At 45.9% G+C, this 26,883-nt stretch overlaps 1 protein-coding gene across 1 annotated transcript in view; it reads right to left on the bottom strand.

Moving 5' to 3' along the window:
* The window catches only part of TRPM6 (transient receptor potential cation channel subfamily M member 6), a 225,216-nt gene extending 216,563 nt beyond the window's left edge, over positions 1 to 8,653 (bottom strand). Inside the window, exon 1 of the mRNA XM_056523253.1 lies at positions 8,507 to 8,653. Coding sequence (XP_056379228.1) covers positions 8,507 to 8,515 — 9 coding nt within the window. The 5' untranslated portion in view covers positions 8,516 to 8,653. The remainder of the gene's footprint in view (positions 1 to 8,506) is intronic.
* Between the last annotated feature and the right edge of the window lie 18,230 nt (positions 8,654 to 26,883).

The raw sequence follows: 26,883 nt of genomic DNA on the forward strand, positions 1-26,883 counted from the left end.
CCTCTTGCAGGAAATGCTGAAACACTCCAGCCACATGAGGTCTAGCATTGTCTTGCATTAGGAGAAACCCAGGGCCAACCGCACCAGCATATGGTCTCACAAGGGGTCTGAGAATCTCATCTCTGTACCTAATGGTAGTCAGGTTACCTCTGGCAAGCACATGGAGGGCTGTTTGCCACCCTACACCATTACTGACCCACCGCCAAATCAGTCATGCTGGAGGATGTTGCAGGCAGCAGAACATTCTCCACAGCGTCTCCAGACTCTGTCATGTTTGTTACATGTGCTCAGTGTGAACCTGCTTTCATCTGTGAAGAGCACAGGGCACCAGTTTCGAAATTTGCCAATCTTGGTGTTCTCTGGCAAATGCCAAGCGTTCTGCACGGTGTTGGACTGTAAGCACTACCCCCATCTGTGGACCTCAGGCCCTCATACCACCCTCATGGAGTCTGTTTCTGACCGTTTGAGTGGACACATGCACATTTGTGGCCTGCTGGAGGTCCTTTTGCAGGGCTCTGGCTGTGCTCCTCCGTGCACAAAGGAGGAAGTAGCGGTCCTGCTGCTGGGTTGTGCCCTCCTACAGCCTCCTCCATGTCTCCTGATGTCTCCTGGTAGTGCCTCCATGCTCTGCACACTATGCTGACTGACACAGCAAACCTTCTTGCCAAAGCTCGTATTGATGTGCCATGCTGGATCAGCTGCACTACCTGAGCCACTTTTGTGGGTTGTAGACTCCGTCTCATGCTACCACTATAGTGAAACCACTGCCAGCATTCAAAAGGGACTAAAACATCAGCCAGGAAGCATAGGAACTGAAAAGTGGTCTGTGGTCACCACCTGCAGAACCACTCCTTTATTGGGGGTGTCTTGCTAATTGCCTATAATTTCCACCTGTTGTCTGTTCCATTTTCACAACATCATGTGAAATTGATTGTCAATCAGTGTTGCTTCCTGAGTGGACAGTGTGATTTCACAGAAGTGTGATTGACTTGGAGTTACATTGTGTTGTTTAAGTGTATTACAAGTGATTCATCAGGTGACTGTAACAGAACAGCAGCCGCAGAGTAATGATAATAATCACTGCTACAGATTCATCAGAAAGCCTACACTGAGTACCTCATGATGGAGATAGTACCCCCTCCATAAAGAAAGTAGCACAAGGTAGAATGTGGGACCCCCCCCCCCCCCCCTCGCATGTTTTTGCAGCACCCGGCGTTTGTTTAGAATTCCGGCTGTGGCATCGGAGGCTCTTGGTGTCACGGCCACGCCCCCTTGTGACATTATGGCCATGCCCCCTCAATACTAGTCTATGGGAGGGGGCGTGGCCACTGCCACACCCCCTCCCATAGACTTGCATTAAGAGGGAGGGCATAACGTCACGACGGGGGTGCATGACCGCAACGTCACAAGCTTCCAGCGCTGCATCGCTAGTCATCAGGCATGGAGCGAAGTTCCGCGGCACACAGCAGAGATTGGGACACCTGCGAACAGACATCCTTTGGATAGGGGATAAGATGTCTAGGGGTGGAGTACTCCTTTAAAGCAAATAACTGCCTGATCTGGGAACTGATAAACTTAGGGGATTTAGTCTGAGGACTGATTTATTAAAGAGTACATGTCACCAAACTAAACTTTTAATATATTGATCCCTATGTTATTATAAGCCACTTTGCTATTTACTTGCCAAAATTCTCAACCTTTATATATTTTTAATGTGAATGAAAAAACGGCCACTAGGTGGCTCTGTTCTGTTCTCTGCTGCAAGTCAAACTGTAAGCTTAGTCTACTCCCAGCCTGGCAGGAGACCAACTCAGGAAGTGTGTGCAGGGCATGGCGAGGCACAGCTCTCGCAGGCTTCAGTGACATCCCGTCTGCTAGGGAACGCCCAAGGGGAAAGGTATGATACAGAGCTTTTTAAAGTTCAGAATTTAATTTTTTTTAAGGGCAGGAGGGGTGTTAGAAGTAGGTAGGGAATATAATCTGAGTTAGTTTAGAAAATATGTGTGAGGATTCGGCAGGCTGGAGGTGGATCCTCTGTGTCAGAGAGGGATTGGCGTGGACCGTGCCGGCGGACCGGTTCTAAGTTGCTACTGGTATTCACCTGAGCCCACCGCAAAGCAGGATGGTCTTGCAGCGGCGGTAGCAACCAGGTCGTATCCACCGGCAACGGCTCAACCTCTCTGACTGCTGAGATAGGCGCGGTACAAGGGATTAGGCAAGAGCAAGGTCGGACATAGCAGAAGGTCAGAGCAGGCAGCAAGGATCGTAGTCAGGGGCAACGGCAAGAGGTCTGGAACACTGGCTTGGGATACACAAGGAACACTTTCACTGGCACAATGGCAACAAGATCCGTCAAGGAAGGGAAGGGGAAGTGAGGTTAAATAGACAGGGAGCAGGTGGAGGCTAATTAGACAGATTGGGCCAGGCACCAATCATTGGTGCACTGGCCCTTTAAATCTTAGAGAGCTGGCGCGTGCACGCCCTAAGGAGCGGAGCCGCACGCGCCAGGACGAGACAGCCGGGGACCGGGACGGGTAAGTGGCTTGGGATGCGATTCGCGAGCGGGCGCGTCCCGCTATGCGAATCGCATTCCCATCGTGAATGTCAGTGCAGCGCTCCCGGTCAGCGGGTCTGACTGGGGCGCTGCAGAGAGGAGAGCGCCGCGAGCGCTCCGGGGAGGAGCAGGGACCCGGAGCGCTCGGCATAACAATATGGTTTGATGACAGATACTCTTTAAGGGAATCTTATCTGGCATCTGATTTATTTATTTAAGGGGTCTGGTCTGAGCTCTGATTTACTTAGGGGGTCTGGGTACTTATTTGTTTAGGGACCTGGTCTAAGGTCTGAATTATTTAGAGGGTCTGATCGAAGGTCTTATTTACTTAGGGTGTCTAGTGGCTGACTTATTTTAGTCTCAGGTCTGGAGTCTCATTAATTTAGGTATTCATGTCTGATATCTAAATTAATTTGGGGGGCTGATCTTGTTTCTGAATTTATTTAATAGTCATGTCTAAATGAATATTGGAGTCTGTTCTGGGGTCTATACTAGTTTAAAGCTATGTTCACGTGGGAGAATGTCCGCACAGAAAATTTCCTTGTGGACCCTAACAGCGGAGCGCCAGCAGACTACGCTATGACCCCACAAAATGCACCATCTCATAGATTTCAATGGATTTCCGTGTGGACTCCGCAGGAAGAATAGACATATCTGTTCTTTCTACATACTCCGGTATCAGGGTTTCCCACCAGAACCATCTGCTGTGGAAATTCTGCCATGTGCACAATGCAGCAAAATCCTATTGATATCAATGCTGCTGCTTAATCTCTGTGCGAAATTCCACACAGATATTCCATTGTATCAACATAGCCTAAGAGTTTGGTCTGTGTTCTGAATTAATTTTGGGATCTGATCTTTGAGATTTAATTGGTTTTTCTACTTTTGTGGCTGATTTTCCTGATTTTACTCCTGGAAGCAGCACATCTCAAAAGAGGGACACAACAGCATGGACTTCAATACAGAGAGGGAATGAGCTAGACAAGAGTGAGTATAGCCGGCTTCATTGCGGTGCACCCGTGTTTCTCCTTGTCAACCTCCCTATAATTAGAATTAGAAGAGGTGGAAGATGGAAACAGGGACCTCTCTTCACCAGTTAAAATTACAGGTGCACCCTTGGTGAGAATAGTCTGCAAAGGAAAATCTGTTCATCTATCTAACTTCTTGAGGACACAGACAATTTTATTTTTGCATTTGTTTTCCTATTTCCATCCACAGACACATTTGAGGACTTGTTTTTTGCACGGCCAATTGTACTTTGTAAAGGCATCACTTATTTTACCATAAAATGTATGGTAAAACAAAAAAATATAAATTATTAGTGTGGGGAAATTGAAAAAAAATGTATTTAGCAACTTTTGGAGAGTTTTGTTTTCACGCAGTACACTTTACGGTAAAAATGACATTCATACAAAATAAGTATGTTTAAAATTGCCCTATTTTGACCACCATCTTTGTTATTTTTCCATATAAAGAACTGTATGAGGGCTAATTTTTTGCATTGTGACCTGTTGATTTTTTGTTACCACTTTTGCATATAGAGTGGGGAAAAAAGTATTTAGTCAGCCACCAATTGTGCAAGTTCTCCACTTAAAAAGGTGAGAGAGGCCTGTAATTGTCAACATAGGTATACCTGAACTATGAGAGACACAAAAAGAAAAAAAAATCCATAAAATCACATTGCTTGATTTTTTAAGAATTTATTTGCACATTATGGTGGGAAAAAAGTATTTGGTCAATAACAAAAGTTCCTCTCAATACTTTGTTATATACCCTTTGTTGGCAATGACAGAGGTCAAACATTTTCTGTAAGTCTTCACAAGGTTTTCACACACTGTTGCTAGGATTTTGGCCCATTCCTCCATGCAGATCTCCTCTAGAGCAGTGATGTTTTGGGGCTGTCGCTGGGCAACACAGACTTTCAACTCCCTCCAAAGGTTTTCTATTGGGTTGAGATCTTGAGACCGGCTAGGCCATTCCAGGACCATGAAATGCTTATTACGAAGCCACTCCTTTGTTTCCCAGGTGGTGTGTTTGGGATCATTGTCATGCTGAAAGACCCAGCCATGTTTCTTCTTCAATGCTCTTGCTGATGGAAGGAGGTTTTCACTCTAAATCTCATGATACATGGCCCCATTCATTCTTTCCTTTACATGGATCAGTCATCCTGGTCCCTTTGCTGAAAAACAGCCCCAAAACATGATGTTTCCACCTCCATGCTTCACAGTAGGTAAGGGGTTCTTTGGATGCAACTCAGCATTCTTTCTCCTCCAAACACGATGAGTAGATTTTTACCAAAAAGTACTACTTTGGTTTCATCTGACCATATGACATTCTCCCAATCCTCTTCTGGATCATCCAAATGCTGTCTAGCAAACTTCAGACGGGCTGGGATATGTACTGGCTTAAACAGGGGGACACGTCTGGCACTGTATGATTTGAGTCCCTGGCAGCATAGTGATACTGATGGTAGCCTTTGTTAGTTTGGTCCCAGCTCTCTGCAGGTCATTCACTAGGTCCCCACGTGTGTTTCTGGGATTCTTGCTCAACCTTCTTGTGATCATTTTGACACCACGGGGTGGGATCTTGCGTGAAGCCCCAGATCGATGGAGATTATCAATGGTACTGTATGTCTTTCATTTTCTAATAATTGCTCCCACAGTTGATTTCTTCACACCAAGCTGCTTGCCTATTGCAGATTCAGTCTTCCCAGCCTGGGGCAGGTCTACAATTTTGTTTCTGGTGTCCTTTGACAGCTCATTGGTCTTGGCCATAGTGGAGTTTGGAGTGTGACTGTTTGAGATTACGGACACGTGTCTTTTATACTGATAACAAGTTTAAATCTGGTGGCCCAGTATGGGAGATGTTGTCCCGTACCCTTGCTGCCATGTCAGGCAGCCTCCTTCAGTGTCCCCAGGGCCCCTTGCACCTGTTTCCCCCTGTACATAGGTTCTGCAGTGTATTGTATTATAATATGTGTTGTATCTCTAAGATTTATGTCACGTGCTTGTTACCCAGGAGGTATCAGTGACCAGGTGATCCCAAGAGTGACCTATGGGCTCCCTGGTAGTCTCCCCCATATAAGCTCTAAATGGAGCTAGCTTCTCTCTCTTGGAGCTTAGAGCTCTTGCTTCCTCCTGAGGTCCAGTGCAGTCGTGGCTTGTGTTTGTGTCCAGAGTGTTGGAGGCCTCAAAGTCAAGTCCAGCAACGACCATCAATTTAAGTAAGCTAAGTCCCAGCTTTATGAGTCAAGTCAGTCCCTGTCAAGTCAGCGTGGTCTGCATTCAATGGTCCAGTCCTACTACAAGTCCCAGCAAGCTCTTAAGGTCTCTGCGTTACTGTTCACCTCCTTGGGCCCTGGCTGAAATGTATACACTTTACCAACTGTCTACCCTCAGTAAAGCTACCGTTGTCCGTAATTTAGCATTGGAGTCTTTATTGCCCCCGTGCCTAGCCCAGGATCCAACGGTATATCTTCGGGTGGTTTTATACTAAACCAAGCCCTGGCATCACGAATACAAGGGGTTAATGCCATCTGCCCCTAGGGTAACAACATCTGCCCTCATCACACCCTGCTACCACACAAACATGTGCCATTAATACAGGTAAAAAGTGGAGGACAGAGGAGACTCTTAAAGAAGAAGTTACAGGTCTGTGAGAGACAGAAATCTTGCTTGTTTGTAGGTGACCAAATACTTATTTTCCACCATAATTTGCAAATAAATTCTTAAAAAATCAGACAATGAGATTTTATGGATTTTTTTCTTATTATGTCTTTCATAGTTGAGGTATACCTATGATGACAATTACAGGCCTCTCTCATCTTAACTGGGAGAACTTGCACAATTGGTGGATGACTAAATACTTTTTGCCCCACTGTATGTGACTTTTCAATTCCTTTTTTCTAGAAATTTTTTGGAATGTAATGTGTCACCAAAATGCAGCAATTTTGGAGTTTTTTTTTTTACTTTTACGCTGTCCGCTGTACAAAATTATTATCATTATATTTTGACATTAACACGTGCCGATATGGTTATTAATAAAAATAAATTACACATTTTTGGGTTAAATGGAAAAAAGGGCAATATAAAATTTTATTGTGGGAGGGGCTTATTCACATTTTTTTAAAACTATTTTTAACCATGTATTTTCCGTATTTTTGTCCCCATAACTTTATAGCAATAGTTAGATTGCTAATACTATACTGTGGCACTGATCAGTATTATCGGCCGTCTACTTCTCTAGTCTGCTAAAAGGCAGAACAGAGAAGACTTCATGAGAGCAGCTAGACGCAGGTGAGGGGACCTATGTCCGCCATCTTGGCTCATCGGATCTCCACGATCATGCAGAGGGTGATCCGATCAGCTATCAGAACTGCCGCATTGCCGAAGATGCCATGATCAGTATTGATCACGGCATCTGAAGGGTTATGGAGGGGCATCAGCATGATCATCAATGTCTGCCATTATCGGCGGGTCCCTGGCTGCTGACCCACCATGCCAAAACCCACCAAGCATGAAGCGAGCACAGCTCCTGTGCTTACTTCATGTACAGGATGTTCCTGTACATCCTGGGGCACTAAGTACCAGCACATCAGGATGTACATTTATGTCCATTGTCCTTAAGGGGCTAAATTTATAAAACTCAATGTGTGTATGTTACCTATATGTCAACTTAAAATATAATATAGTTAAATTAACCCTAATCCAGCCCATTTGTGGGGATCAGGGTTTTTGTCTAAAGCTGCATGCAAGTATACAGGCTTTCAGGAACCTTACTTCACAAGCCCTGCTCTGCATCTCCCCATGAGTATGTTGGTCCAGCTTGCAAGCCACGTCCCTCTTCCTAAGTTAAGTCCTCCCACAAGTCATACCCCTTATATTTTCAGCCCTTTTTTTCCCCATTTTCCCCCGGATACATCCATATCACAGGTCCTTTAACCACAATCTCTTTATCTCAGCTCAGCTCCGCCTTACTTCACAAGCTCTAAATCTTGTTTTTTGAAAAAAAAAATTCACTGGAGTACCCCTTTAAGCTCTGTCAGGTTGTTCTTTCCTTTAAGAATTATGGAGACCACTGTGCTCATGGGAACTTTCACTGCAGCAGATTTTTTTTGTTCCCTTCTCTTGATCTGTACCTCCACGCAATCCTGTCCCTGACCTCTACAGGCATTTTTTCTACCTCATTGCTTGGTTTTTGCTCTGATATGCATTGTCAGCTGTGAGATCTTATTTAGAAAGCGCGAGTCACATACAATGTATATCCAATCAACTGAATTTACCAAAGGTGACTCCGATCAAGGTGTAGATTAGATATATCTCAGAGATGCTCAAGAGAAATGGGAGGCCTCCAGAGATAAATGTAAGTGTCATAGCAAAAGATCTGAAAACTTAGGTCCGTGTGAAATTTTTATTTTTACTATTTAATAACTTTGCACACGTTTAAAATTCTGTTTTCACCTTCTCATTATAAGGTACTGAGCGCAGAATTATAAAGAATTTCCAAATATACTGTATGTCATGTTACTTGAGGTTCTCAGGAAGGTGATATGTGACTAAAGAAAGTGATCATGGAACAGGGATCTTTCAACATTTCTATGACTAATCCTATTGAAAAACACTAGAATCACCCTGAAACGGCTGCTAAGAGGGAACAAAAGACTGTGAAAAATGAAAAAAATCGATTTTTATTTTGTGCGACAGTTTCCCACCACTTAGGCTATGTTTCCATACTGTATGTTCAGGACTTCATGAAGATTTCTGCACATTGCCACATATTCTATGTTAAACCCGCAAGCAAATTCTGAATGTGTGAGCATACCCTTATTCTTTTGTTTAAGGGAAATTGACTCCTTTTAGACAATGAACAATTAGTTCAATTATTATCAAAGTAAATATAAGATTAGTACTGACTTACCTGACTTATCACAGTTGAATATTGTCAAACACTTACCTGCCTCATCCTGGTATGTAGCAAACTTGGAACCTCCAGCCATTGAATTCTTTACTTAGTTCTTCAGGCAAAGTGAAGTGAAATATCGCTGCTAATCTAACTTTTGATTTTAAAATTGGAGGAAAGAGCAACATTAATTTACTACGAGTCCTACAAAATCCAGCTGAAGAAAAAAAGAATGCACACTTCCTTCGTGTACTCTGGCACAGATTGTCACCTTGCTTTAAACCCTTGTGAACGTGTGATTTCGTTTAGCTTCAATCATTCCCTGGTGTGGAAAATCATTAACAAAGGTGATGTTGGTGAGTTAGAAGTTAGAAGTCTTTTTTCCCCATTAAGACTAAGAAGGAAGAGGTCATACAGTATGTCAACTTAATGTTATTCTACACAATAATTTGTGAGAAAAACCTAATAAAAAAGTTCTCTTCAAGGGACACTCCAGTTTTTTACAGAGGTCCTTCAACTATTATTAGAAATTTTGTTTAAATATAAAACCTATATTAATCTGTGATGTACAAAATTGCTCAGTATAAAAGTAACACCTAAATTCTTATGGGTCTACCAAGTTTTATGGGCTGTTTAACTGTGGTGGGGTAATACAGACATTACCATTTGGCCTTATTTGCCCCTGTAACAATAGCCTATAACTGAAACCCAATAAGAAGCATCATTTTGTTGCATAGTACACCTAAAAGTCAAAAGGACAATAACATGAAATTGGAGATTAAGCAACCATTTAAAAACAAAAGCAAGCACACAAACTAGACTTCCTCATAGCATCATTGACAAAATGCCACCTATTTACCTGTATAGCCCAATACAATACAGGAAATTAGATGCACTACTGTGGTAGATGTATACAGTGACATTGGCTATCCCTCAACACTGATGTTAAAATTGAAACATTCGCCAGTATATCCTTATATGAAGGACATACCAGAGCCCACACACCAACGTTTCTCAAATGGCACAGGACCTAGTGCTAAACCTACCTGTGCGTGATAAGCAAAACAGGGGCCAGTGGGCAATTACGGCAGCATTACGTCGACTCATACAATGGGAGGAGGGAGACAAACTGCAAGCCCCACCTATGTTGGCTAATATAGGTGCATGGCCTCACAGGTGCTACCTTGATGCTGCCTAGAAAATGTTCAAGGCCCATTACATATGGAGTTTACACACCTCCAAGTATAAAATTTAAACCACATCAAAATACGTGGTCTCAAATGGCTGGATGTGCTCAACCCCAAATGCGGTCCGTTGTAGTCCTTTGCTAGGGGCAATCCCCAGCATAAAAATGCATACAATGGAGGATGCCTGCAGCGGACTACAAGTGCCACAGTAGAATCCTACACCAGATAGACGGTGTGGATGTGTGTTTAGCCACACTGGAGGGTACCTGGGAGGACTCTGTGAGTCGACGTAATGCTGCCGTAATTGCCCACTGGCCCCTGTTTTGCTTATCACGCACAGGTAGATTTAGCGCTAGGCCCCGTACCATTTGAAAAACCTTGGCATTGGTGTGCGGGCTCTGGTGTGTCCTTCATATAAGGATATACTGGCGAATGTCTCAATTTTAACGTCAGTGTTGAGGGATAGCCAATGTCACTGTATACATCTACCACAGTAGTACACCTAAATTTCTGTATTGTATTGTTCTAATTGTTACACAAAACCTACCTGTGCGTGATAAGCAAAACAGGGGCCAGTGGGCAATTACGTCAGCATTACGTCGACTCACAGAGTCCTCCCAGGTACCCTCCAGTGTGGCTAAACACACATCCACACCGTCTATCTGGTGTAGGATTCTATTGTGGCACTTGTAGTCCGCTGCAGGCATCCTCCATTGTATGCATTTTTATGCTGGGGATCGCCCCTAGCAACGGACTACAAGGGCAGGATATTCTCCCCCAGTATAAATGCACAACCGCATTTGGGGTTGAGCACCTCCAGCCATTTGAGACCACATTTTTTGTTGATGTTACCTGTATAGCCCCCCACATGAACATGTGTAATGATTTCACAAATCATGAACTATTTTATTTGTATCACATGATCAGAAAGTTATAGTCCAGGAATAAAAAAAATTTCATTGAACTTAGGGTACTTTTCACATAAAAAATAAACCATTCTCATAAGCCTGACCCCCCCTCTCCTTGTGGTATGTTTGCTGGAACGGCCTGCTTAGTCAGTCACAGCCAATCATGGCAATTGAGTACGGTTTCTTCATTATGTGTAAAACACCCTAAATGATTTTCATTGAGGTTAAAAGATAGAAATCAGTACTCAGTAGGGCACATTTGTATAAACTGTTAATGCTCTTTTTATCCTCTCAAGAGGGCCAGAAACAGAGAGAGATACAGAGACATGGCTAAAGCGCGTGGCATATCTTCTATTCGATTCATAGCTGCACTGCACAGTACTGCTTTATGATGTTCTTCATGCTGCTGCTGTGGCATAATGAACATGTTATCTTTATTCTGCAGGTCAGTATGATTACAGCAATATCCATTTCATACAGAATTGCTATATTCAAACCTGATAGCTTTTTTTATTTTATTTTTTAAAATGTATCATGTATGTAATGAGAGGGCTTGGATTTTTTTTTTTTTTTTTTTAATCAAACCTTTATTTTTCGTTTTCAGAATAACATAATACAAAATAATCAGCAAAGCATTGAAGACAAAAACATAGTACATTCCTATTGCTATTGCTGATGCTTTAGTCGGTTTAAGTTAATAAGGTGAAGCACTTAAACTTTCCATAACACAAGTTACATAACAGAAGTACCCCGTAGAACAAGGATACCTTTCCATGTGGGACTGGCCACAAGAGCCGGGCATGTAAGAAGTGCAAATCTTTAAGGCACAAAACAATATAGGAAAAGGGGATATCTTATGAACTATAATCCAAGGATTTTATTCTGACAAGGTAAGGGGGAACAATATTAGAACAGTTGGGACAATACAAACATACAGACTCACACAGAACAGGACACACAGACTAGGTAACATAGGGGAAAGGAGTAACATAGTAACATAGTTCATAAGGTGGAAAAAAGACCAGAGTCCATCAAGTTCAACCTATAACCCTAATGAGCAGAGGCGGCTCTAGACTTTTTGAGGCCTTAGGCAAAAATAAATCTGAGGCCCCCCCAAGTGCGATAAAAAAGAAGTTAAAAAAAGTTTTAAAAAATGTTTAAAAAATTAAAAAATGTTTTTTCCTGTGGGGCTGACAGAGGGGTGTAGAGAAGTGTACATGGGTGACAGAGGCGTGTAGAGAAGTGTACATGGGTGACAGAAGGGTGTAGAGAAGTGTACATGGATGAAAGAGGGGTGTAGAGAAGTGTACATGGGTGAAAGAGGGGTGTTGAGGAGTGTACATGGATGAGAGAGGGGTGTTGAGGAGTGTACATGGATGAGAAAGGGGTGTTGAGGAGTGTACATGGATGACAGAGGGGTGTAGAGGAGTGTACATGGGTGACAGAGGGGTGTAGAGGAGTGAACATGGGTGAAAGAGGGGTGTAGAGGAGTGTACATGGGTGACAGAGATGTGTAAAGAAGTGTACATGGATGAAAGAGGGGTGTAGAGGAGTGTACATGGGTGACAGAGGGATGTAGAGGAGTGTACATGGGTGACAGAGGGGTGTAGAGGAGTGTACATGGGTGACAGATGGATGTAGAGGAGTGTACATGGGTGACAGAGGGGTGTAAAGAAGTGTACATGGGTGACAGAGGGGTGTAGAGAAGTGTACATGGGTGACAGAGGGGTGTAGGGGAGTGTACAGAGAGGTGTAGAGAAGTGTACATGGGTGACAGAGGGGTGTAGAGGAGTGTACATGGATGAAAGAGGGGTGTAGAAGAGTGTACATGGGTGACAGAGGGGTGTCGAGAGGTGTACAGAAGGGTGTAGAGGAGTGTACATGGATAAAAGAGGGGTGTAGAGGATTGTACATGGGTGACAGAGGGGTGTACATGGGTGACAGAGGGGTGTAGAGAAGTGTACATGGGTGACAGAGGGGTTTAGAGGAGTGTACATGGATGAAAGAGGGATGTAGAAGAGTGTACATGGGTGACAGAGGGGTGTAGAGAGGTGTACAGAGAGGTGTACAGAGGGGTGTACAGAGGGGTGTAGAGGAGTGTACATAGGTGACAGAAGGGTGTAGAGGAGTGTACATGGGTGACAGATGGGTGTAGAGGAGTGTCCATGGGTGAAAGAGGGGTGTAGAAGAGTGTACATGGGTGACAGAGGGGTGTACAGAGGGGTGTAGAGGGGTGTACATGGGTGACAGAGGGGTGTAGAGGGGTGTACATGGGTGACAGAGGGGTGTAGAGGAGTGTACATGGATGAAAGAGGGATGTAGAAGAGTGTACATGGGTGACAGAGGGGTGTAGAGAGGTGTACAGAGAGGTGTACAGAGGGGTGTACAGAGGGGTGTAGAGGAGTGTACATAGGTGACAGAAGGGTGTAGAGGAGTGTACATGGGTGACAGCTGGGTGTAGAGGAGTGTCCATGGGTGAAAGAGGGGTGTAGAAGAGTGTACATGGGTGACAGAGGGGTGTACAGAGGGGTGTAGAGGGGTGTACATGGGTGACAGAGGGGTGTAGAGGGGTGTACATGGGTGACAGAGGGGTGTAGAGGAGTGTACATGGATGAAAGAGGGGTGTAGAAGAGTATACATGGGTGATAGAGGGGTGTAGAGGGGTGTGTAGAGGGGTGCACACTCTTCTACACCCCTCTGTCACCCATGTACACCCCTCTACACCCCTCTGTCACCCATGTACACCCCTCTGTACACCCCTCTACACCCCTCTGTACACCTCTCTATACCCCTCTGTCACCCATGTAGAGTGTGTAGAGGGTGTAGAGGGGTGTACATGGGTGACAGAGGGGTGTAGAGGAGTGAACATAGGTGACAGAGGGGTGTAGAGGAGTGTACATGGGTGACAGAGGGGTGTAGAGGAGTGTACATGGTTGAAAGAGGGGTGTAGAAGAGTATACATGGGTGACAGAGGGGTGTAGAGGGGTGTGTAGAGGGGTGTACACTCTTCTACACCCCTCTGTCACCCATGTACACCCCTCTACACCCCTCTGTCACCCATGTACACCCCTCTGTACACCCCTCTACACCCCTCTGTACACCTCTCTATACCCCTCTGTCACCCATGTAGAGTGTGTAGAGGGGTGTACATGGGTGACAGAGGGGTGTAGAGGAGTGAACATAGGTGACAGAGGGGTGTAGAGGAGTGTACATGGGTGACAGAGGGGTGTAGAGGGGTGTACATGGGTAACCGAGGTGTGTAGAGGAGTGTACATGGGTGAAAGAGGGGTGTAGAAGAGTGCACATGGGTGACAGAGGGGTGTAGAGAGGTGTACAGAGGGGTGTAGAGGGGTGTACAGAGGGGTGTAGAGGGGTGTACATGGATGACAGAGGGGTGTAGAGCAGTGTACATGGGTGAAAGAGGGGTGTATAAGAGTGTACATGGGTGACAAAGGGGTGTAGATAGGGGTACAGAGGGGTGTACATGGGTGACAGAGGGGTGTAGAGGAGTGTACATGGGTGACAGAGGGGTGTAGAGGAGGGTATATGGATGAAATAGGGGTGTAGAAGAGTGTACATGGGTGTACAGAGGGGTGTACAGAGGTGTACAGAGGGGTGTAGAGGGGTGTACAGAGGGGTGTACAGAGGGATGTACATGGGTGACAGAGGGGTGTAGAGGAGTGTACATAGGTGACAGGGGTGTAGAGGAGTGTACATAGGTGACAGAGGGGTGTAGAGGGGTGTACATGGGTGACAGGGGTGTAGAGGGGTGTACATGGGTGACAGAGAGGTGTAGAGGGGTGTACATGGGTGACAGAGGGGTGTAGAGGAGTGTACATAGGTGACAGAGGGGTGTAGAGGGGTGTACATGGGTAACAGAGGGGTGAAGAGGAGTGTACAGAGGGGTGTTGGGAGGTGTACAAGGGTGACAGATGGGTGTAGAAGAGGGAACATGGGTGAAGGGGGCATAGTGGGTGACAGAGGGGTAAACAGGGGTGACAAGGTGGTAACAGAGGGGTGGAAAGGGGTGACAGAGGGGTGAATAGGGGGTGGACATGGGTGACAAGGATGTGGTCAGGGGGGTGGACAATGGTGGGTGAACATGGGTGACAGGGATGGACAGGTGTGACAGAGGGTTGGATGGGGAGGTGGACATGGATGACCGGAGGGTGGACATGGGAGACAGGGGGTCAGAGGGGTGGACAAGGGTGACAAGGGGGTAAAAGAGGGACAGGAGTGACAGAGAGGGGTGGACTGGGGTAACAAAGGGACAGATGGGTGAACAGGAGGGTGAACATGGGTGACAGGGTAGACTACGGAGGTAGACGGGGTAAACATGAGTGACAGGGATGGACAGGGGAGTGGACAAGGTGGACATGGATGACAGGAGGGAGGACATGAGTGAAGGGATGATAGGAGGCTGGACATTAGTGATGAGATGATAGGAGGGTGGACATAGGTGAGAGGGGGGGTGGACATGGGTGACAGGGGGTGGACATGGGTGACAGGGAGGTGGACATGTTATTATAACATTATTACGGACAGTGTACACACCTGACATCCTAACTGGCCATGGTGTGGGATGAGTATGGACTGGATCTGTGTTTCCCAACCAGGGTGCCTCCAGCTGTTACAAAACTACAACTCCCAGCATGCCTGGACAGACTTAGGCTGTCCAGGCATGCTTGGAGTTGTAGTTTTGCAACAACTGGAGGCACCCTGGTTGGGAAACACTGGACTGGATACTTATATCATTGAGTATATTGCTATATTTACATCCAGAGCTACCAGAGTATGTCACGATGACACCCTAGAGGTCCAGCCAAGATGCTAGAGAGAGTGTGATGGTGCAAGGGTTAAAGCTGCCAGACCTCTGGGTATCCACTACTAGTCCCAGCAAGTCACCAAATTAACCCTTAGATAAACGTGTTTTACCAGAGCCTCCTTCAGAAAGGTGAGCTCATATATTTAGAGATCAAAAACCAGAGCTGTTTAATTAAACATTTAATCTGATAAAAGGTATCACAGTGCTGACTATATAAAAATACAGAAACAAATGACATACAGTTACAAAAATATATAAAAGAGTTTAGCAAGTTCAGAAAGCAAAAATGAAGTTCTTACAGCATGATATTATAGCAGTCCATGAGAGAGGGTCTCCAGCTGTTCTTAGGATGGTCTTGTCAGCTTGGGGCACAGATCTTAACAACTGACTCTAGCATTGTTACATATTATATATCTCCTTTTTGGAGGGACTCCATTCCCCCCTCCCCTCTGGTCCCACCAGGGGGGGGGGCATCTCTTATCTCATATATGGGACCAGAGACCCCTTACATCCTGCCACTTCAAAGGGCCTTTGACTTCAAGAGAGGAAAACAGCAGACAGGCCCCAATTGACTGCAATACATAAAAACAAAGGATACACCGTCTGAATGACCCCTCACCCCCCAGGTCATGGATAATAAAGTACACACAGTACAATTATAATACACATATATATGATTTAATACTCAGGCCTGGGCCTGACACCTCCCCCTTTAGATGGGGACAGGGAGATCTTGCCTTTTCAGGCTGATAGACCTGTCTCCTTTACTCCTCTATTTCTCTTCTTGATGCATTCCCAGGCAAAGATGGCACTGAAGGGGCCTAGTACCTGATTAAGCTGCCTTTCTCTCTCCTGGGCCCATGGCATGCCTTTGGAAAGGGACTCCCAGTACAAGATATCATTTTCCCAATATACCTGATGCCCATCTGTGTCAACACCTGTATGTTCACTGCGCAGAGCTCCCCGGAAATGCTCATTTCCCTCCTCCTCCTTAGGCTCACAGGATTAGGACATATCGCTCACTGCTGATCCCTCATCCTTCTTAGGCTCACAGGATTCGGACATAAAGCTCACTGCTGATCCCTCATCCTCCTTAGGCTCACAGGATTGGGACATATCGCTCACTGCTGATCCCTCATCCTTCTTAGGCTCACAAGGATTGGGACATAAAGCTCACTGCTAATCCCTCATCCTTCTTAGGCTCACAGGATTGGGACATAAAGCTCACTGCTGATCCCTCATCCTTCTTAGGCTCACAGGATTGGGACATAAAGCTCACTGCTGATCCCTCATCCTTAAATGTCACCAGGGGCACACCAACCCCTCCCCCTAGCCCATCTCCACTAGGTTTTGGCATTGGCAATGCATTGTCACCACATTTTACAATACACCCCATTCCCCTTTTGGAAAACATTACTGGTTCAGTCACAGGTAAACAATTATCAATCCCCTGCACCCCCTCCCAGTCACCACATTTCGCAGTGTCTCCCAAAGTCTCGCACAGTACCTCAGAATGAACAGGGCTCTCTCCTAACCCTTCCGGTGTGCAGGTAGTGTCCTCTGGAGCATAATGACAGAGCATCCGACCCAAATCATTCGACAGCAGAACATTAACAGGGATGTCCTCAGAGACCCCCACCTTCCGCAAACCTTTGCCTGTACCCCAATCCAGGTACACACAGGCCATGGGCACAGCTGGCCGCACACCTCCAATTCCTTTTAAAGCCATGGTTCTTCCAGGGATGATGTCCTCTGTATCCACCACTTCAGGCCGCACCAAGGTAAATGAGGCTCCAGAATCTCGCAACCCCACTGTCACCCGGTCACCCACAGTTACACTCTTCAGGTTATCCGCTCTTTTCTCCGCTCCGGACACCAGAAGAACGGCTGTGTGTCCTCCAGCTACTGGTGGAGAATCTTTTTTTGTTGGGGCAAGTGGTACTCAGGTGCCCAACATTGTTGCATCTGTAACATTGGCGGGTGCCCCCTGACCCAATGTGGCTCCTGTTGCTTTTGGACTTGCTCCGGCTTGTGCAGATCCACGCTTTGCTGTCGGTGCCCGGTTGTTGGCGAAGTCATCTCCAAGTTCTGCTCCTTCCATGGCTGTCTTGGGCTTGTGGTCCAATATCCACTCTCTGGCTTCAAAGCTCCATGTTTGGAGAAACTGATCCAGGACCATCAAGTCCTCCAGGGCCTCATAGGTAGTGACTTGTAGGCCCCCAGTCCATAGCCTGAATGCAGTCCTTAGCTGACCTGCATGCTGAGTGCAGCTTTCTGTGGCACTTTGTTGCAAAGTCCGAAACTTTTTCCGATAAGCCTCTGGAGTCAGATTAAAACTTTTTAGCAGGGCAGATTTTATTGCCTCATAGTCCTGGTCACTCTCAGATGGAAGCGAAGCAAACACATCAAGAGATTTCCCTCGCAACCGTGGGGTTAGATATTGTCCCCACTGTTCCTTAGGTAGATGGAACTGCCGGCAAACCTTTTCAAATCCCATCAGGAACACATCCAGATCACCATCTTTCTCCAACATGGGGAAATGTTCCAAGTGGGGTTTGTGGTCTCCTTGATCCTGCACATCACTCCGTGTGGATAAAGCATCCCCTCTCAGCCTCAGAACCTCCAGTTCATGCCTTCGCTGGGCCTCTCTTTCTGCCGCCTCTCTTTCTGCGGCTCGTGCCTGAGCCTCTCTCTCTGCAGCTCATATCTGTGCCTCTCTCTCAGCAGTTTGGTACTGGAGAAGCAGTTGGAGTTTCATATTAGCATCCACATTCCCAAGGTGTTGTAAGGCAGTCCGCATATAAGAGTCCAAGGCATCATGTGGAGTACTGTCTTGATGGGGAGTAATGTTGCTGCGTTCCCCAGGAGATATCAGTCCTTGGATGGCAGTTCCAGCTGTAGGACTTTGTCTCATGTCACTCAGCTCTTCTGCACGGGCATCATACTCCACAAGATCAGCAATAAGTTGTTCCTTGTTCTTTCCTGCAGTAGGGATGTCCTTTTCTTGGCACATTAGCTCCAGTGCAGGCTTGGACTGCTTGCGATATGCCTCCATATTTCCAAGATGAGACAGAGGAGGTAAAACAGGAGATGGGGAGGACAGAACTGTCTTGCACTCTTTTTGTATGTCTTTTAAACCAGCACTGAGCTCTGTCTTTGGAATTTACACACAAGAATATGTATGCAATTTCTTTTTAGTGCTAAGATTTCCCTACAGGTAAAATCCAGCAAGCACTAAAAATCTCTAAATATATCCCACCGCTGCCACCAGTTGTCATGATCACACCCTATTGGTCCAGCCAAGACGGTAGAGAGAGTGTGATGGTGCAAGGGTTAAAGCTGCCAGACCTCTGGGTATCCACTACTAGTCCCAGCAAGTCACCAAATTAACCCTTAGATAAACGTGTTTCACCCGAGCTGCCTTCAGAAAAGTGAGCTAATATATTTAGAGATCAAAAACCAGAGCTGATTAATTAAACATTTAATCTGATAAAAGGTATCACAGTGCTGACTATATAAAAATACAGAAACAAATGACATACAGTTACAAAAATATATAAAAGAGTTTAGCAAGTTCAGAAAGCAAAAATGAAGTTCTTACAGCATGATAGTATAGCAGTCCATGAGAGAGGGTCTCCAGCTGTTCTTAGGATGGTCTTGTCAGCTTGGGGCACACATCTTAAAGGGTACCTCTCATCAAAAAAACTTTTGCTATATTATAGATTAATGTTTTCAGAATAACTTCACAATTGCATGTTATTAAAAAATATGCTTCTTTCTATTTAATTTTCCACTTTGAAGAAATGACCACTAGGGGTCTCCCTACCAGTCCTGGCAGCAAGCATTTCAGACTCATGCTGGAGTCCTAAACACTACGAGCTGCCAGTCTGCTTTGTTCACAAAGGAGAACACTCAGAGCTGCCAGCCTGCTTTGTTCACAGCCTGTGTGGCTGTGAACAAAGCAGGCTGGCAGCTCTTAGTGTTTAGGACTCCAGCATGAGTCAGAAATGCTTGCTGACAGGACTGATCGGGAAAAATACAATAGAATGAAGCATATTTTTCATTAACATGCTATTGGAAAGTTATTCAACATTCATTAATCTAAAATATATCAAAAGTTTATTTGATGAGAGGTACCCGTTAACAACTGACTTTAGCATTGTTACATATTATATATCTCCTTTTTGGAGGGACTCCATTCCCCCCCCCCTCCCCTCTGGTCCCACCAGGGGGGGGGGGGCATCTCTTATCTCATATATGGTACCAGAGACCCCTTACATCCTGCCACTTCAAAGGGCCTTTGACTTCAAGAGAGGAAAACAGCAGACAGACCCCAATTGACTGCAATACACAAAAACAAAGGATACACCGTCTGAATGACCCCTCACCCCCCAGGTCTTGGATAATACAGTACACACAGTACAATTATAATACACATATATGATTTAATACTCAGGCCTGGGCCTGACAGAGTGACACCACTTAAAGGGCCCCTGATCCTTGATGAGCCAGCAGGGCTCCAAGGGGTTTCCCAATGCCACAAAATGAATGACCATGGGTGACAGGGGGTGGGGGTAGATATGGGTGACAGGGGGGTAGGACATGGGTGACAGGGATGCACAGGGAGGTAGACAAGGCGGACATGGATGACAGGGGGGTGGAAATGTGTGACTGGGGGGCAGAGGGTGGACCTGGGTGACGGTGGGGGGGGTTTGGACAGGGTTGAGAAGGGGTAACAGAGGGGTGGAAAGGGTACGGTACCTTAAGCAAGCCGGCCCGCGCAGCTTGCAGTTCCACGGCAGTCCGGTGCAAATGCAGCTCGCTCTGCCGTCGGGCACCATTTTCGGCTCACTGCGCCGCAAGGGGAGGTGAGGATGCAGGCGGACGCTGTGTGCGCAGTGCGCACGCAGGCTTCACTTCCCCCTGTACGCAGGCCAGGGCGGGACATTTGAAAAAAAAAATTATGACTCTCGCCAAAATCACTGCTCTAACTAAACGATTTAGGCTGCCGCGAGGCCCCTTTTAACGCGAGGCCTTAGGCGACCGCCTAAATCGCCTAATTAGAGAGCCGCCTCTGCTAATGAGTCCCTGAGTTGATACAGGCAAAAAACCTCATACTCAAGTTAAAAATTCCTTCCCAACTCCAAATATGGCAATCAGAATAAATCCCTGGATCAACCGTCTTCCCATATAGATCTAGAATCCATAACTTGTAATGTTATTATTCTCCAAAAATGCATCCAGACCCCTTTTAAATTCTTTTATCGAGTTAACCAAAGAACCCTGTAGTGGTGTAGAAACCTTCTTTCCTCTAGACGTAGAGGATGCCCCCTTGTTATTGATACAGTCCAAAGTATAAATAGATCACGGGAGAGATATCTGTACTGCCCCTGATATATTTATACATAGTAATTAGGTCGCCCCTAAGCCTTCTTTTTTCTAAACTAAACCCAATTCTGATAATCTTTCTTGGTACTGTAGTCCTCCCATTCCCTGTATTACCCTGGTTGCCCATCTTTGAACCCTCTCCAGCTCCACTGTATCTTTCTTGTACATTGGTGCCCAGTACTGTACACAGTATTCTATGTGTGGTCTGACTAGGGATTTATACAGCGGTATAATTATTTCCATGTCTTGGGTATCTATGCCCCTATTGATGCACCCCATGATTTTATTTGCCTTGGCAGCAGCTGCCTGACACTGGTCACTACAGCTAAATTTACTGTTAACTAGGACTCCCAAGTCCTTTTCCACATCAGTCGTCCCAAGTATGCTCCCATTCAATACATAATCCCAACCTGGATTTTTCCTCCCCATGTGCATAACCTTACATTTATCAGTGTCGAACCTCATCTGCCACTTCCCAGCCCAAACCTCCAACCTTCCCAGATCCATTTGTAATAGTGCACTGTCCTCTATAGTGTTTACCGCTTTACAGAGTTTAGTATTGTCTGCAAAGATTGCTACTTTACTATTCAACCCCTCTACAAGGTCATCAACCACTTAAGGACCCAGGGCATACAGGTACGCCTGATGCCCTGGTACTTAAGGACCCAGGGCATACCTGTACACGCATGGGAATTCCGGTCGCCACCGCTCGCCGGATGGGGACTGGACCGGGATGCCTGCTGAAATTGTTCAGCAGGCACCCCGTGCAAAGCCCTGGGGGGTCCTGAGGTCCTCAATTCGGACCGGCAATTAGCGTCGATTCCGGGTCAATTGGGTCTCTGCCGACCCAGAAAAAACGGGGGATAGGTAGCGTCCGTGATGCCACCTATCACCCTTTACCAGCAGGAGTGAGGTGACGACGCATGATTGATCGGTCCAGACAACCGATCAATCACCGAGCCTGCTGGGAGGTGATAGGGTGGCGATCGGGCAAGTTGGTGGTCCCTTACCTTTCCATCGGGACAGGTGGGGGTCCCTGGCATCGACATGGTGGGTCCCTGGAGTTGACGGCGGAGGCCCCCGGGCGGCAGCAGCATCCTCAGTGGTGGCTGCAGGATACAGCAGGAGGTGAGTTGTTCGCCTCCTGCTGCAACAACTCCCAGCATGCAAATCCAAAGGACATGCTGGGAGTTGTAGTTATGAAACAGCTGGAGGCACTTTTTTTTATTAAAAAGTGTACCTCCAGCTGTTGCATAACTGCAACAACAAGCATGCACAAACAGCCAAAGGGCATGCTGGGCGATGTAGTAGTGTGCCTCCAGCTGTTGCATAACCACAGCTCCCAGCATGCCCTTCGGCTGTCAATGCATGCTGAGAGTTGTAGTTTTGTAACAGCTAAAGGAACACTTGTTGCGAAACACAGAGTTTGTTACCTAAATGAGTGTTCCTCAACCAGTGTGCCTCCAGCTGTTGCAAACTACAACTCCCAGCATGCATTGACAGACCATACATGCTGGGAGTTGTAGTTTTGCAAAATCTGTAGGCACACTGGTGGCGAAACACTGAGTTAAGTAACAAACTGTGTTTTGCAATCAGTGTGCCTCCCAGCATGCACAGATGCGCAGACAGCCAAAGGGCATGCTGAGAGCAGGGGCGGATCCAGAGTCGAGTCTTGGGAGGGGCACTATTAGAGTATTTTGTGTTGGCGGACAGAAAATAAGATTACAGAACTTACAATATTATTAAATGTATCATACAGTCCTAAGCTTGTTTAAGACTCTTAGGCCGTGCTCATATGTCAGAATAATAATCAAATATACCAATTGCCACAGAATGGGAAAGTGCTAAAGAAATTTTTACCATTTAAAACTACAGCTCCCAGTATGACCTAAGCAGTGGTAAGGGGATGCTGGGAGTTGTTGTTTCACCCATCATAACTGCAGAACTTACAAGTAACTCCAGCTCTGATGGGACATAGTGAGGAGAATACACAATGATATCAGTGATTACAGGTGACGTCTCCTCTATAGTGAGGAGAATACACAGTGATATCAGTGACTACAGTTGACGTCTTATCGTGTATTCTCCTCACTATAGAGAAGACGTCACCTGTAATCACTGATATCATTGTGTATTCTCCTCACTATAGAGAAGACGTCACCTGTAGTCACTGATATCATTGTGTATTCTCCTCACTATAGAGATCAGTGATTACAGGTGACATCTTCTCTATAGTGAGGAGAATACACAATGATATCAGTGATTACAGGTGACGTCTCCTCTATAGTGAGGAGAATACACAGTGATATCAGTGACTACAGGTGACGTCTTATCATTGTGTATTCTCCTCACTATAGAGAAGACGTCACCTGTAATCACTGATATCATTGTGTATTCTGACTATAGAGAAGACGTCACCTGTAATCACTGATATCATTGTGTATTCTCCTCACTATAGAGAAGACGTCACCTGTAGTCACTGATATCATTGTGTATTCTCCTCACTATAGAGAAGACGTCACCTGTAATCACTGATATCATTGTGTATTCTCACTATAGAGAAGACGTCACCTGTAATCACTGATATCATTGTGTATTCTCCTCACTATAGAGAAGACGTCACCTGTAATCACTGATATCATTGTGTATTCTCCTCACTATAGAGAAGATGTCACCTGTAATCACTGATATCATTGTGTATTCTCCTCACTATAGAGAAGACGTCACCTGTAATCACTGATATCATTGTGTATTCTCCTCACTATAGAGAAGATGTCACCTGTAATCACTGATATCATTGTGTATTCTCCTCACTATAGAGAAGACGTCACCTGTAATCACTGATATCATTGTGTATTCTCCTCACTATAGAGATCAGTGATTACAGGTGATGTCTTCTCTATAGTCAGGAGAATACACAATGATATCAGTGACTATGGGTGACGTCTTCTTTATAGTGAGGAGAATACACAATTATATCAGTGATTACAGGTGACGTCTTCTCTATAGAGAGGAGAATACACAATGATATCAGTGATTACAGGTGACGTCTTCTCTATAGTCTTTCCTTATCTAATTCAGCTGGTACATACCGCCAGGATTTGTTCCAGCTAAATCTTCTCTCTGCAGAACTTGATGCCCAGATGTCTCCTCACTATGTCAGCGCATTCTGATCCTCTATATGAAAACAATAATTATTATAATACTGCCAAACACTGTATTCTTTGAATATAATACTGGCACACACCCTCTGAATATAATTCTGACACACTGTACCCCCTGAATATACAACACACTGTACCCTCTGAATATAATACCGCCATACACTGTACCCTCTGAATATAATACTATCACACACTGCACCCTCTGAATATAATACTATCACACACTGTGCCCTCTAAATATAATACTACCACACTCTGCACTCTCTGAATATAATACTACCACACACTGCACCCTCTGAATATAATACTACCACACACTGTGCCCTCTAAATTTAATACTACCAAACACTGCACCCTCTGAATATAATACTATCACACACTGCACCCTCTAAATATAATACTATCACACACTGTACCCACTGAATATAATACTAACACACACTGTGTCCTCTAAATCTAATACTACCACACAGTGCATTCTCTGAATATAACTTGCTGTTCAGTGCACCCTCTGAGTAAAATACCGTAATGTATTGTGGCCCCTAAAAAACGTACCACCCAGAAATTCCTCTTAATATACACTATACTTCTGAAAGGCAAAACACTCTGTGCCTTCACATATAGTAGTAATACCCAATCTCGTGCCCCTACATATAATAATTATGACCCGTCCTGTTCCCCATTTTTTGCCCCTCACATATAATGCCTCCATCATGCGCCCCTCATATATAAAGCCCCCATCATGCGTCCCGCACATATAATGCCCCTATCATGCGTCCCGCACATATAATGCCCTCTGTGCTGTGCCACTCACATATAATGCCCCCATCTGTGCTGTGCCACTCACATATAAAGCCCCATGTCCTGTCCCCTCAGGGTGCATTATATGTGAGGGGCACCGCACAGGGGGAATTAGATGTTTGGAGCACATGACAGGAACATTATATGTGAGGGGCACAGCACAGGGGGCATTATATGTGAGGGGCGCATGATGGGAGCATTATATGTGAGGGGCACAGCACAGGGGGCATTATATGTGAGGGGCACATGATGGGGCATTATATGTGAAGGGCACAGCACAGGGGGCATTATATATGAGGGGCGCATGATGGGGGCATTATATGTGAGGGGCAAAGAATGGGGGCATTATATGTGAGGGGCACATGACAGGAGCATTATATGTGACGGGCACAGCACAGAGGGCATTATATGTGAGGGGCGCATGATGGGGGCATTATATATGAGGGGCGCATGATGGGAATTATATGTGAGGGGCACAGCACAGGGGGCATTATATGTTTGGGACACAGCACAGGGGGCAATATATGTGAGGGGAACAGCACAGGGGGCAATATATGTGAGGGGCACAGCACAGGGGGGCATTATAAGTGTGGGGCACAGAACAGGGGGCATTATATCATATAATGCCCCCCTGTGCTGTGCCCCACACATATAATGCCCCCTGTGCTGTGCCCCACACATATAATTTATATGTGTGGCACAGCATAGGGGGCATTATATGTGAGGGGCACAGCACAGGGGGCATTATATGTGAGGGGCACAGGACAGGGGGGCATTATATCATATAATGCCCCCCTGTGCTGTGCCCCACACATATAATGCCCCCTGTGCTGTGTGCCCCACACATATAATTTATATGTGTGGCACAGCACAGGGGGCATGGGCACAGCACAGGGGACATTATATGTGAAGGGCACAGGACAGGGGGCCCCCTGTCATGTGCTCTTCACATATAATGCCCCCTGTGCTTTGCCCTGCAGACCCTCATTAAATATTCCCTTTTCTCTGACCCCCCTCCTCCTAACAGTGGCGCATATCCTGTTTCCCTAATCCCCTGGGCCCTGAGCATACCCTTACTTACAGTATGCAGGCCGCGGGGACGGGTCCTCCAGGCGCCGGCGCGATGATGTGACGTCATCGCGCTGGCCTTTAGTGGATCTCGTCCCCGCAGCTCACACGCTGTGTACTCACAGCATGTGTGTAAGGTTAGTGAATGGTGGAGCCGGAGCTTACAGCTTCGGCTCCACCATGCTAGGGAGCGGGGGGCAGCAATCTCGGGGAGGGGGGGCAATTGCCCCGTTGCCCCCCCCCCCCCCCTGGATCCGCCACTGGCTGAGAGTTGTACTTTTGCAACAGCTGGAGGTTTGTATTCACACAGGGGGAGGGGGGTTTACAGTGAGTTTCCCGCTGCAAGTTTGAGCTGTGGCAAGTTTTTCGCTGCAACTAAAACTCCCAGTGGGAAACTTGATGTAAACCCCCTCCCGTGTGAATGTACTCTAAAAACACTACACTTCTGGCACCATTGGGGGCTTTGTAAACACACATGGCCCCCGACTTCTATTCCAACCAAATTCTCTCTCCAAAAGCCCAATGGTGCTCCTCTTCTGAGCATTGTAGTTCGCCCGCTTGTACTTTACATCCACATATGGGGTATTTCCTTACTCAGAAGAAATGGTGTTATACATTTTGGGAAGCTTTTTCTGGTATTACCCCATGTGAAAATGAAAAATTTGGGGTAACACCAGCATTTTAGTGAATTTTTTTTCCCATTTTCACGTCCAACTTTAGCGGAGATTTGTCAAACACCTGTGGGGTGTAAAGGCTCACTGTACACCTTGTTACGTGCCTTGAGGGGTGTAGTTTCCAAAATAGTATGCCATGTTGATTTTTTTCCTAAATGCGACATGCCAACCCCCCCCCCCTCCCCCCTCCCCCCCCCAAAAAAAAAATTTGCTTCCCAAAAGCCAAATGTGACTTCTTCTCTTCTGAGCATTGTAGTGCACCCGCAGTGCACTTGACGTCCACACATGGGGTATTTCCATACTCAGAAGAGATGAGGTTACAAATTTTGGGGGGCATTTTCTCCTATTACCCCTTGTAAAAATGTAAAATTTGGGGAAAAAACGGCATTTTAGTGGAAAACCACTCTTTTATTGGT

The sequence above is a fragment of the Hyla sarda genome, chromosome 1 (assembly GCF_029499605.1).
Source record: "Hyla sarda isolate aHylSar1 chromosome 1, aHylSar1.hap1, whole genome shotgun sequence".
Taxonomy (NCBI): domain Eukaryota; kingdom Metazoa; phylum Chordata; class Amphibia; order Anura; family Hylidae; genus Hyla; species Hyla sarda.